Below are 13500 nucleotides of genomic sequence, written 5' to 3' on the forward strand. Positions count from 1 at the left end.
GAGAAAAATCACTTTAATTGTTCTTTAGAGGCTGTGCTTTTAGCCTTGCTTCGATGAACCCTAACACAGAGAGAGATCAGATCAGTGAGAAACCAGCCTTACTTTGGAGAGGATATATAATGGTTATAGGAAGTTTTCCAATGAAGGAAAACAAGGAGAACAGCTGTTCCTTATACTCTACATTAATTAGGTGCACTCAGATTAAAGTGCCTTGCTTAGCAGACACACCTAAATACTTGCAGTGAAAATTTATGAAACTATGAGCTGATGGTGGTTTTACTAACTTGTCTTCTTTTCTATTTTACCTCTTCCATGTAAACTAGTTTTGAAAGGCCCCACCTAATACACAGAGAAAACTCATTAACCAATAATTATTATATCAAGAAACATCTTCTGCAAGATATTTATAGCTGTAGTTTTTAAAAAATTTATTTATTAGTTTTCAGTTGTTTCTCTTTTATTTTGGTTATTACATTTTGGTGATTATTACAAATAAATTCCAAAAACAAATCCTGGCTAGAATCCAAGACCAATTCCTAATTTGTTAGTCATCATTCTGCAGGAAGGAAATGAAGAGTGAATCTCAGAGCTATGTAAATGGAATGCATTTGGGCCTTATCGTCTATTTTTCAAGATGCATCACACAATAAGTCTTTGCACGATTTGTGACAGTAACAGGAACATTAGACTAGTTGGAACAATTTAATGGATTTTGAAAATAAATTGTTTGAATAAATTTTGAACATTAAGCATCAATTAACAATGGTTAGCTAAACTATGTAAAATTGGTAAAATGTTGATTAAATATCTGAGATGAGTTTATAATTTTTCACATTATTAACCACTTTTAGAGATGAACCAATTTTTACAGTACATTGTCAGTGGCACAGCAAACTTACAACCATTAGTTTAGAAATACAAGTTCCTAGTTCAAATCCAATTTAGTCCTATAGACACTAATCACTGATGATTATTAGAGATAAAATAGTTGAAATGTAATGTAGATAGATCATCATCATCATCATCATTATCATCATCACCAGTATTTATCATCTGTTTTCTATGCTGGCATAGGTGGTTTTACCAGAGCATGGAAGCTGGAAAGCTGCACCAGGTTCCAGTCTGATTTAGCTTGGTTTCTATGGCTGGATGCCCTTCCTAATGCCAATCACTTTACAGTGTACTGGATGCTTTTTATGTGGACTGGCATGCAAGCCTTTTATATGGGCCAGCAAAGGTGCTTTCTATGTGGAACAGTACAGGTGCTTTTTATGTGGAACAGTACAGGTGGACTGGCATGCGGGCACTTAAAAAGCAAAAACCCCTTCAGCTGAGTGTGTGTGTGTGTTTGTGAGGGGGGGAACATTAACAATTTTACTGTGGTGGATGGATCTTCCTGAGTACAGCAATGCACCAGATATTTCAGTTCTTTGTCATCTCTTTTATATGGCTCAGCATTTTAAGATCGGTCTTCAATACTTCATCCCATGTCTTTTTGGGTCTCCCTTTTCCACTAGTTCCATCTAGAACTTCTATATGCAGCTGTATACATCCATATGCTTCACAAGACCAAACCAATGTAGTCTTCTCTCTTGAATACTACATCTAATTCCTCTTATGCCAAACTTTTCCTTCAATAGACTAGCACTCTGTTGCACTTGTACACATACATTACACATCCAGCAGAGCAAACTAGCTTCATTCCACTCTAACATTTGCATGTCCTCTGCATTCAGGGTCCATATCTCACTATTAAGTAGTGTTGTTGTTCGTATACATGCATCATACAATCTTCCTTTCACTTGCAGAGAGACACCTTTGGTTACGAAGGGAGGTAAAAGCTCTCTGAATTTTCTTCATCCTATTCTTATTGTAGCGATTACACTTACTGTAAATCCTCCTCCACTACTAATTAGGTTCCCTATGTAGCAGAAATCATCCACTACCTCTAAAGAGCCTCTGGGGCATTTGAAAGAATCAAGTTTCTGAGCATCTGTAGTTTTTTAAGGCTCCACATATGAAAACTACTTTCTCTGATAACCTTCCTATTATTTCAATGCACTTTTTAAGTGTCCATAGTTTGCATTGGGTACATCTCATGAAATTCCTGCCTGCACCTTTCCTACATACTGAGCAGGGCCATTTACCTGAAGGAAGTAGGGTCCTGTCTGTTTTCTTGCTTACTAAAAATTAACCTTAATATCCTTTGATTCCAGGTTTTACTACTACACCTCAAATTTCTTTTCCAGTTCTGATACATAAACTGCATTGAGAACAAGGTCATCAATATATAGCAGTTCCCGAGGGCAGCCAGTTTGGAGTTCCTCAGTTATGGTCTCATAGACAATGAAGAAAAAGAGGGGACTAAGAACTGAGACCTGATGAATGCCTACCTGTACACCAGATTCATCACTGTACGCATGGTTAACTCTTATTTTACTGAGAAGGCCTCTGTACATGGCCTGTACAGCTTTCACAAGCCACTTGTCTACCCCTAGCTTCCTCAGACCCTACCATATCACACATCAGGGTACTCTATCAAAAGCTTAGATATAAATATTTAAAAAAAGTTTCATCTTTAAAGATGAAATGAACAGAACAGAAAATTACAATAGTATTAATTAAATGTTTTTATGCCGTTGATGCACGACTAAGAGAGAAGTGAATAAACTAAGAAGAGTAAAGTAATTATAGTTGGATAACAAGGCTGTGCTAGTACATAGTATTGTTAGGACAACAGTATGTACCATGAGAGAAAGTGTTCAGTGTTCAGAATAACAAGGACTCTGTGAAAAATTAAAATCTGTTCATATCCATTTTTTTTCCCAGGCTAGCTTGGATTGAAATTGATTTTGAAACAGGCTTTTCCACCTGGATGCTCTTCTGGGTACCAATCCTTACTGGTTTCTCAAGTAAAGAATTATTGTATTTTTTTTTATATTTCACATGCATGCATGTATGTATGTATGTAAGTAAGCATGCAGACATATTCATGACAAGCATAAAACAGTTTCTGTCTACCAGATTTACAACAGATTGATCAGCCCAGAGTGATAGTAGACGGCACTTGCCCAAGGTACAGCACAGTGGGAATGAACCTGAAACCATGTAGCTGTGAACTGGACTTCTTAACCACACAACCATACCTGCACCTTATACAAATACATTCTTTTATTCTTTTACTGATTTCAGATATTGGACTAGAGCTGTAATGGAACATCATGTTCAAGGGCTTTAGTCAATTACATCAGTTAACTTTGAAGGTATACTAGAAATAAAACAATTCTATCAGATAAATTTTCCTAACATGACTGTCACCTCCAGGGCATGGACAATGCTATTTTTAATGATGAATTTTGTGCCACTGCAAATTTGGAGAATTTAGAGAGTGGTTTGAAGGTGATTTGGCCATTATTTCTATTATATAGAATTGATCTCACTGACTCATTCATACATAAGACAGTAGTGCATGGTTTCAGGGAAATTTGGCTATTAACTGGTCGAACTGCAATATAGAGGTCTGTTACATTAGTCCATATATATGTAAGACAATTTGATGTGATTTGAGGGAGATTTGGTTGTTATTTTAATCAGGTTGACATATGATGTAAAGGTTCTCTCAAAGTAATGAATGGAAGTGGGGACAAGAAAAAAACTTGGAATCTTTCTACCCCAACTCCCACCAGAATCTCTGATGTTCAAAACACTGAAGTCAAAAGAATTTTCTAAAAAAAATAATCATATAAAAAAAATATTAGAGAGGAAGTTGGATGACTTATTTACTTCAAAATATTTACTTGTTTATCTCAGTAAGTTAGGAAATTTAAGTTATCTTTTTAACTATACCTCATTTAAATCATATGGTTTTATTCATTTTTACACTTAAGACAGCAAGAATAGGTTTCTGATTTGGCTACTATTTTTAACAGCTCTAGCAACCGCATAGTGACTCATACACAAACACATGTTTATATATGTATATGTATATATACATATATGTATGTATGTATATATATATATATATATATATATATACATATATATATATACATATATATATATATTTACATTCATATATATATACAGGGGTTGGACAAAATAATGGAAACACCTAGCATCATAATTTTGAAATATTTATAAAACCGTCAAAAGCTTGTTTATTTTTATGAACTCTGTGAATGTTTACATATACAAGTAAAGTAAAAATAAACCGAAAAATAATCCAGAATCCTTGTCCGGTACTGGATTGGTCCCAAAATCTAATGAGATTGTGCCAGTCACGAGGCCAAACATCTCTGAAAGTTTCATCTCAATCCATCCAGTGTTTCTTGAGATATCTTGTCCATGGACAAACAAACAAACACAACTGAAAACAATACTTCTGCCTTTGCTAAGTCGGAGGTAATAATAACAAGAGCACTCAGAGAGCACAGACCTCCACTAACCCAACACCAATGTCCTCTCAACGATTAGCCAGAGATAATTTTTAAAATGAGAATATCTGAAATAAACTTGACTGCTCTCACAAACGAGAATACTAAAAGTGAACCTGACCGCTCTTAAAAATTAAGTAAAGAAAATGGAAATATAATCCAGAATCCTTGTCCGGTACTGGATCGATCCCAAAATTTAATCAGTTTGTGCCAGTCAAGAGGCCAAACATCCCTGAAAGTTTTATATCTTGTCCATGGACAAACAAGCGATCAAACATGACCAAAAACAATACCTCTGCCTTAGCAAAGGCAGAGGTAATAATAATAATAATACAGAGTATCTCAACAGGCATGATAGAGCTGCACAATATATTCACTGGGTAATATGCAAGAACCTGGACTTGCCCCATGATAAAAACTGGTGGGAACACAAACCACCCCCAGTACTTGAAAATGATCACATCGCACTCCTCTGGAACTTCACCATTCAAACTGACAGAAAGATAGATGCAAATAGGCCAGACATCATACTGAAAGACTTCAGACAAAAATCATGCCTCCTCATTGATATGACTGTCCCAATCGATATAAACGTATCTGTCAAGACCTGCCAAAAACTGAGCAAATATAAAGATCTTGAAATAGAAATTAGCAAAATGTGGAATCTGAAGACTAAAACAATACCTATTGTCATAGGTGCCCTGGGAATGACAGCGAAACAGGCTGATTACTACCTAACTCAGATGCCAGGAAACCCCAAAATGGCTTACGTTCAAAAGATAGTGCTCATGGGAACTGCCCATATCCTACGTAAAATACTGTCTATGTGATCTCAAATTTTAAAACAAACTCATAAGTTTCTTATGGTTTCTTAAACATTCTCTAGAACAACACTATGTACAAATCCAAATATATGGTACCCTAGGCATAACACCTACATGAACTTCTAACTTGTTGTCTCTTGAGGTCTCTGGGTGAGACTTGGATCCAACTTGTACAAATGCAAAGCAAAAGTCAAACTGACAGAAAGATAGACGCAAATAGGCCAGACATCATACTGAAAGACTTCAGACAAAAATCATGCCTCCTCATTGATATGACTGTCCCAATCGATATAAACGTATCTGTCAAGACCTACCAAAAACTGAGCAAATATAAAGATCTTGAAATAGAAATTAGCAAAATGTGGAATCTGAAGACGAAAACAATACCTATTGTCATAGGTGCCCTGGGAATGACAGCGAAACGGGCTGATTACTACCTAGCTCAGATACCAGGAAACCCCAAAATGGCTGAAGTTCAAAAGATAGTGCTCATGGGAACTGCCCATATCCTATGTAAAATACTGTCTATGTGATCTCAAATTTTAAAGCAAACACATAATTTTCTTATGGTTTCTTAAACATTCACTTGAACAAAACTGTACAAATCCAAATATATGGTACCCTAGGTATAACACCTACATGAACTTCTAACTTGTTGTCTCTTGAGGTCTCTGGGTGAGACTTGGAACCAACTTGTACAAATGCAAAACAAAAGTCAAACATTAAATAATAATAATAATAATAATAATAATAATAATAATAATAATAATATGGCATGCACTGCTCTCTCACTCAATAACAATAATAGAAACAACCCTTTCTAATTTTGACATAATTTTGAGGGAAAAGGGAAAACCAATTCTACTGACCCCAGTGCTTAAATAGTACATATTTTATCAAACCCTAAAAGATGAAAGGCAAAGCTGACCTAAGTGGAATTTGAACTTAGAATATAAAGAATTGGAAGAAATACTGCTTAGTATTTTGCTCAATGTGCTAACGATTTTGCCAGTTCACCACCTTAATAATAACAAAAACTACAACAATATATACATTTTTGTGGGCTTTTGTTTCTTGATAAATTGTGCACACAGATTTCCATACAGAATTTGTCTATCAAATTCCTTTACAAGGCACTTGTCAAACTGAGGGTATAGGGGGAAGACAATTGCCAAAGGATCTGTGCTGTGAGACCAAACCTGGAACTGCACTGTTACAAAACAGACTTCCTAATCACCTAGCCATAACTACACTTATATCTTTTACTGAATACGCAAACACTTTGACCCACCCCCATCCCCCGGTACATTCCACCACCCCACAAAAACATATACTAAATAATACACTCACCTAAAATTTGCTCAAAGCACATTAATTTACATGAATGTTGTTTTTTTTATATATATTGAAAAATCATCACATAATTTATCATATCTATCAATTAATATTACCAAGATAACATACACTGTGAATACACTGCACCTAAATGTCAATTAAAGCCCTCCATGGAATGTGAAACCTCAATAACAATAATGATTTACGGTATAATAAAGAAGTTTAGTGTTTCATTTGTCTCAACTCACAGCAATAATATTTTAATCAATATAAATCTGTAATTGCTCGACCAGTGGGGGGCACCTCTATGAGGTCATTTAAAATAGCAGCCAAATCTCACACTATTTACACTCTACCATCTATAAAAGGGTGAACACACTAGATAAGGTAGTCCTATGATGGTCAGAGCTAGAATGTTGTTGATCGTAAATCCCTACTCTTTATGTTTAAATTCAAGCTGAAATACTAAACAAGTAAATTTGCAGTTTGAGATAGACACCAACAGATTATTAGTAAATACCCAGTCCTTTCATGTCATACCATCAAATAAAACAGCTGTACTTGAAGTAAAACCCTCAGACTTAAAGAAAATAAGAGGAGCTTTTTCTTTACATTTTTTTTTTTACTCAACATGAAATAACCTGAATTAAAGTTGGAAAGAAGCAAGTCAAGTGACGTAACTAATAGGGATGATTTAAAACCTGACCCTAACTTCCTTAAAGTCATGAAATATTCAAATAAGGATTTTAACCCAAAGCATGGATCTTTGCCATTGATAGCTTGTTAGTGTGTAGCTATATATATATTTTGGAAATAAAACATTGAAAGTATGACACATGAACTTTGTCAACCAAAGATGATGAAAATGGTATTAAATAAAGTGTGTGTGTGTGTGTGTGTGTGTGCGTGTGTGTGTGTGTGTGCGCACACAGCTAATATTGAACAGAGAGAATGAGAATTGTTGAGATTTCTCCCTACCATTATTGGTAGCCTTGTTAATCTATAAAAAAAAAACCCAACAGAACAACAAAAACAAAACAGTATATTTTATATATATACATATATATATATATATATATATATATATATATATATATATATATATATATATATAAATAAAAATAAATATGTATTTATGTATAAATATACACACATACATATATTGATATACAGAAGATAGCAAAGTTACGTCAGAGTAGAAAAACAGAACATGAATACATACACATCAAAAGAAATTAGAAACTAAGGTATAAGTAAATATATTTAATTGCTAATTACCATAAAATATAAAAGTCCTTACTAAATTTTTTTCCACAACATATAGTAGATAAATGTGGAAGTTTGAAGATACCCATGTCACAGTAGTTATTAAAACAGTGACTCTACATGTAAAGGCAGGAGCTGCTATTGAATTGTTAAATGTCAAATGAAAAATCACTACACTTAAAACAGTTCCACATGGCTGACTCACCTTTAGAGTTAGTATAGATTTCACATTTAGTCAGACCTATATATCTCCTAACAATTTCATTTTTGTTTTGTATTTATCCTGTGATATTTTATTTTATCAGACACACACACACAATATTAAGTCTCATAACACTACTCAACCCTTATCATTTGTTACATAGTAAGTACACCCATAATACCACTAGCACAACCAAAAATAATACTAATAATAAAAATAGATTGTTGCTTAAAATAGCATGACCTGTGTAGCTTAAGTGTAGCAGTTGAAAGAGTTTCTCTTTGGGAGTTCAAGGCCTTTTGTCATTGTCAAAAGACAGAACTGAAGAAAAATTATAATATTGTATAGTAATGACACCTGAAAACCAAACCTCTAGTTTTTGGAGGTGTTAACTTTCTGGTTATAAATGAATGGCAAATGAGAAAAATAGAGATAACTTTTGCTGAGATTTTATCTAGTTCTAGTTTATTCAGGAAATATTTTTTTTTCACTACTTCACTTTAAATTTTCTCTCAATCCTTGGGCATGGTGATTTATATTATTGGAACAGTTTTTTTTATAGATAGATGATAACCATTCAACTGTGAAATATGAAATCTGTTTCTAAGAAGCATTGAAAGTCTCCATTTTGATAATTCAAGAGTGTCTCGAGATTTTAATAAGAGTGTACTAAATAAAAACCTATATAGCAGTTATGTGCCTTGTTTACAGAGCCAGTTTTAAGCAGCCAATTAGACAAATTTGTTCAAATGGGGCCCCAAGCACATGCTCAAGTGGAAGACATTATGATGAATTTGTTGTAAATCATTGTAGTTAATAATGGAGCCTCAAACGCTCAATGCTTTTTGGCTGGGAATGGCATACAACACAAAGCATAGAACATCAATCTTCAGATTTTGAAGGATAGAGGGCTCCACTGACAATTCTCTAATTGGTACCTGCACTTCCTATCACTGGCCCTGCTTGCTTAGAGGTACATCATACCATCAACCAGTATTTATTCATAAAAGATTTCTGTGCTGTTGAAATGTGGGCACAAACTAAGAATGTTTCATTTGCAACTAAAAGATGAGGTGTAGAAATGGAAGAGATGGGCTCAGTATAATAGGCAACATCTTCATAGAACACTTCAAATCTAAAACCCTGATCATTATCCAATTAAAGTCTATGTTATGTTGAATCATATTGGCCTGATTTGTCCTGTAATACAATTCACCAAAGACTGACTCTTATTTCTTGATATGCAAAAGAAAACTGATGCCAATATTTCCATATACTAAAACTGAAAACCATACAACAACTTTTCCTCCTAAGCACCAGTTTCTATACTTTTCAGGACATGCATTATTTCAATAGTAGGAACTTCAAACTTTGGAATATATTTTCATGACTATTAATTGCTAATTACAAATAACATCTAACAAGAAATATATCATGCAGAAATAAAGTCAATATCAACCACAGCATTTCCATTCAAAAAATGTAGAGCAAATAAAAATTCTATAGGGAGTATATGGTTCATTTCCAATTCAGCAGATAAAATATCAACAAAAGTAGGAAGACAATGTTAAGTAGAGAAGAGTCTTTAGATTTGTTAAGGAGAAACAATCAATCTAGTGTTGATGAACAGAGATAATACACTCAGGCACTAGACAATTTTCTCTCTGTTGTCACATATTGTTTCCACTGTAGACATTGTAAAATTTAATGTTTTGGCAACTTAGTTTTATTTCTGCATTAAGTCTTTTTAAAACATCAAGTTTTGTACCTGTTTTGTATCTTTTACAGTTCCTTTTTGCACTACTGCCTTCCGATCTACTTGAATAGCCTTTTTCTAGACATTTTAAATTGAAGGTAAATCCAACAGCAGCATTAATTAATTATTCACAAATATGTAGTAAAAAAATTGAGAATGGAAAATTGTCATATTCCTATTGATGCAATAATGAAAATGAGATGAAAAGATGAATGAAGAGAAAGTACTATATGATTACAGCAGTTAATTGAAGATTCACCAGATTTTGTAGGCAATTTACCCCTTGCACTTCTGACTTAAGACATAAATACACAGACACGCACACACACTAATGCAAATACTATAAGACACAATCACACACACACACACTTATGCACGCGTGTTGGCATACACGCTGACATCTGTTGTGGCCAGTTGGATTCAAAAGCTGGTGGGCTGATAGTAGTGATGACGTGGATTACATTGGTTTAGACGTTTGTGATGATGAGCGGATAATGTTGGTGCTGTGGTGGTTATACTTTTCTTGCTTAATTGTGTTGCAGCTGTTTAGTCTCAAGTCAACCCTCATAGACCTAAAATCAAAGACATTTCATTCAACTTTCAAAATACACTAGGATATGACATTATATGTTTTTATTTGAAATCGATTTGCTTATCTACTTCATGGTCTATATTACTGTTGCGGTCAGTGGATATGTTGGTGTTGATAACAGAAACAAGCATGCACACACACACACACACAAACACACATTATGGACTTGGTGTGTGTGTGTGGGGGGGGGGGGGGGGGGGGGCGTGTGTGACGTGCATGTGTATGTGTGTGTGATTTGATGACAATTTTTCGAACCATTAACTATATACTTTGATCTTAACTGAAACACAAATGGCCATTGAGCCAAGATGAAAGTGTAGTTTTAAATTAACAATTCAAAACTAATGCAATACAAATTTCCATAAGAGTGAAATTACAGATTGTATCCTGAAATTTATGGTCATACATCCTAATTTTTGTAAGAGCAAAATCCCGTAACCTGAGGTAGCCATAATGCGGGAGATGCCAGCATGTCCCATACCTATTTGAATTAACCTAAAGTTTACATATATATATATATATATATATATATATATATATATATATATATATATATATATGTGTGTGTTATCAGAGGTACCAGGCGTTGCCTGGGAATGAAGTTTTTCCTTATATGTTGGAAGAAAAAAACAAAATATGTTGTATGAAATTTGCTATTCTAAATTCAATTTATTCTTCAATTGAGATACAATTTTTTCTTTAATTGGGAAATCAATTCTGAATTCATAATAATAATAATCATCATCATTGTTTAACGTCTGCTTTCCATGCTAGCATGGGTTGGACGATTTGACTGAGGACTGGCGAACCAGATGGCTACACCAGGCACCAATCTGATCTGGCAGGGTTTCTACAGTTGGATGCCCTTCCTAACGCCAACCACTCCGAGAGTGTAGTGGGTGCTTTTACATGCCACCATCACAAAGGCCAGTCAGGCGGTACTGGCAACGGCCATGCTCAAAATTGTGTTTTTTACTTGCTACCTGCACAGGAGCCAGTCCAGCGGCACTGGCTACGACCTCGCTCGAATGTTTTTTCACGTGCCAGTAAGGCAACGCTGGTAACGATCATGCTCAAATGATGCTATTTACGTGCCACAGGCACGGAAGCGAAACAGCTGCTCTGGCAATGATCACGCTCAGACAATAATAATAATAATAACAATAATAATAATAATAATAATAAACAAAAATACAAAATTTACCACTTTTATGAAAGGAGATAAATTCTACCACATATGTTGAAGGAAATTACATAAGAGCTTCTGGGTAAACAACATTTTTTGTCTTCTGGTTTGGAGCATAGACAAATAAGTCTTGCAAACTACCTAGACTGGAGTAACCAACATAAAGTTGACCATGAGAAAAGCAAGCCAGTAGATTTCAAAGACTGACCTTGAGCTTTATTAATAGACATTGCAAAGCAAAGTTGCACTGGGAATTGTGTTTGTTTGAACTCAAATGGTATGTCTGTTGGTTTGATTGAAATGCTTGGAATGAAAACCTCTTCACCAGAAACACATCCAGTGATGATGGTAGCTTCTGTCACATTAGGTGGTAATGTCTTTACAATCAACTTCTAAATTTCTTTGAAGCATTATTGGGACTCCTACCTTCAGAAAAAATTTATGTGGAGTAGTTCCAGGTGGCTCAAGAGAACTAAGTAACACTGTTGGGTAATGGACAGCTTGATTTTCATCAAGGACTGAATCAAATGATTTGTACTCCTTAATGACTGTTGGAATCTTATTCATTAATTCATGGTTAATCCTTGCTACTGTCTCATTTTTTGGAGCAAGAATTGCCCTTTCATACAGCCATTTATGTGAATTATAATTATTACTTAAGGCTAGAAATACCGTTCTTCAATTCAGCTGGGGAATTCACCAGGATAGCAATATGAGCCAAATTGATATCACCATTCTCATCAAATGGTACTTTCCCATTTCCTAAATGGAGGAGCCAGGTTGAAAACTGTTTTACACATTGGTCCCCATGGAATAAAGCTTGCACATTAGTAGTGAAGGAGAATTTCAGTACTTTATTCCATAAGTGTGAAGACTTAATGCATGCTTTTATTTCATCAGATCTTGTTCATCTCAGAATGACTGATAATGTTTGTCTGAAGTCTCTTGATAAAACTAATGTAACTCCTTCCATAGATTTATTGTTGCCGCTGATGTCCTGCAAGGCAGTGCTACTCAAACTGGTGGTCCGTGGACCAGTGCTGGTCTACGAGCCATCAGCTGCTGGTATGTGGTGAGTTTCCAGGAAAGAAAGAAACATTATAAAATGCTTATGTAATATCGTATTATTTGTTTACAAAATAAATATACGATAAAAAAAAATTATCAACTTTTATTATATTCATTGTATATATTGTTTCCAGTATAAATTAATATTACTAAGAAATATTACCGGTCCCTGACACACTGGAAAAAAAAAAAAACTGCCGGTACGTCACATCAGATACTTTGAGAAGCTCTGCTGTAAGGTCTTACCAAGAGCTTCCGGTGCACCTCTATCTGATAAGGTCGATTCATCACAAATGATAAGGAGGCATTAGCACATCACTTCTGCTGAACCTGAATCTTTGCTTATGTTACAAATTGGACTGTCACTTGTGACCAGGTTTAGCAGTAATTTAAAAGCAGAATGAGTTGTTTGTTCTCCTGGGAGAATGGTGGCAACAAAGCCAGACAATGGTACAGCAACTGCAATTCTTTTTTATTGCTTTACTTTGGAGAGAAGCAATGTTACAAATGTTTTACCTGTGTCACCAGGAGCATCAAGAAAGAAAATTCCTCTGCTTTTTTCTAGTGATTGTGGAACACCACATGCACACACACACACAGATACATACACAGATACATACAGTATCAAACATCAGATGAAATGGACAGGTGTGTGTGTGAGAGAGAAAGCGAATGAAGGGGGTGTGTTGTCATGCATACATACATACATAAATAAACAGGCATACATCTTTCTTGTGTGTGAGAGAGAGAGAGAGAGAGAGAGAGAGAGAGAGTGCCACTTAGACATCGCTCTCTCTCTCTCTCTCACACAGGTTGCATCAATGAAACACTAGAGTTA

The 13500-nt window shown here is 34.9% G+C and overlaps 1 protein-coding gene across 16 annotated transcripts in view; it reads right to left on the bottom strand.

The window, feature by feature from the left end:
- The window catches only part of LOC106869710 (phosphatase and actin regulator 2), a 372706-nt gene that overhangs the window by 72296 nt on the left and 286910 nt on the right, over window positions 1-13500 (bottom strand). Inside the window, exon 1 of one of the 16 annotated variants that reach the window (XM_052970523.2) lies at window positions 7893-7992. The exons of the other annotated variants lie outside the window; for them this stretch is intronic. Coding sequence (XP_052826483.1) covers window positions 7893-7947 — 55 coding nt within the window. The 5' untranslated portion in view covers window positions 7948-7992. Of the gene's footprint in view, window positions 1-7892; window positions 7993-13500 lie in introns of those variants that run through there. 16 annotated transcript variants of the gene reach the window in all.

This window comes from Octopus bimaculoides, chromosome 9, assembly GCF_046866305.1.
Source record: "Octopus bimaculoides isolate indiv1 chromosome 9, ASM4686630v1, whole genome shotgun sequence".
NCBI lineage: Eukaryota > Metazoa > Mollusca > Cephalopoda > Octopoda > Octopodidae > Octopus > Octopus bimaculoides.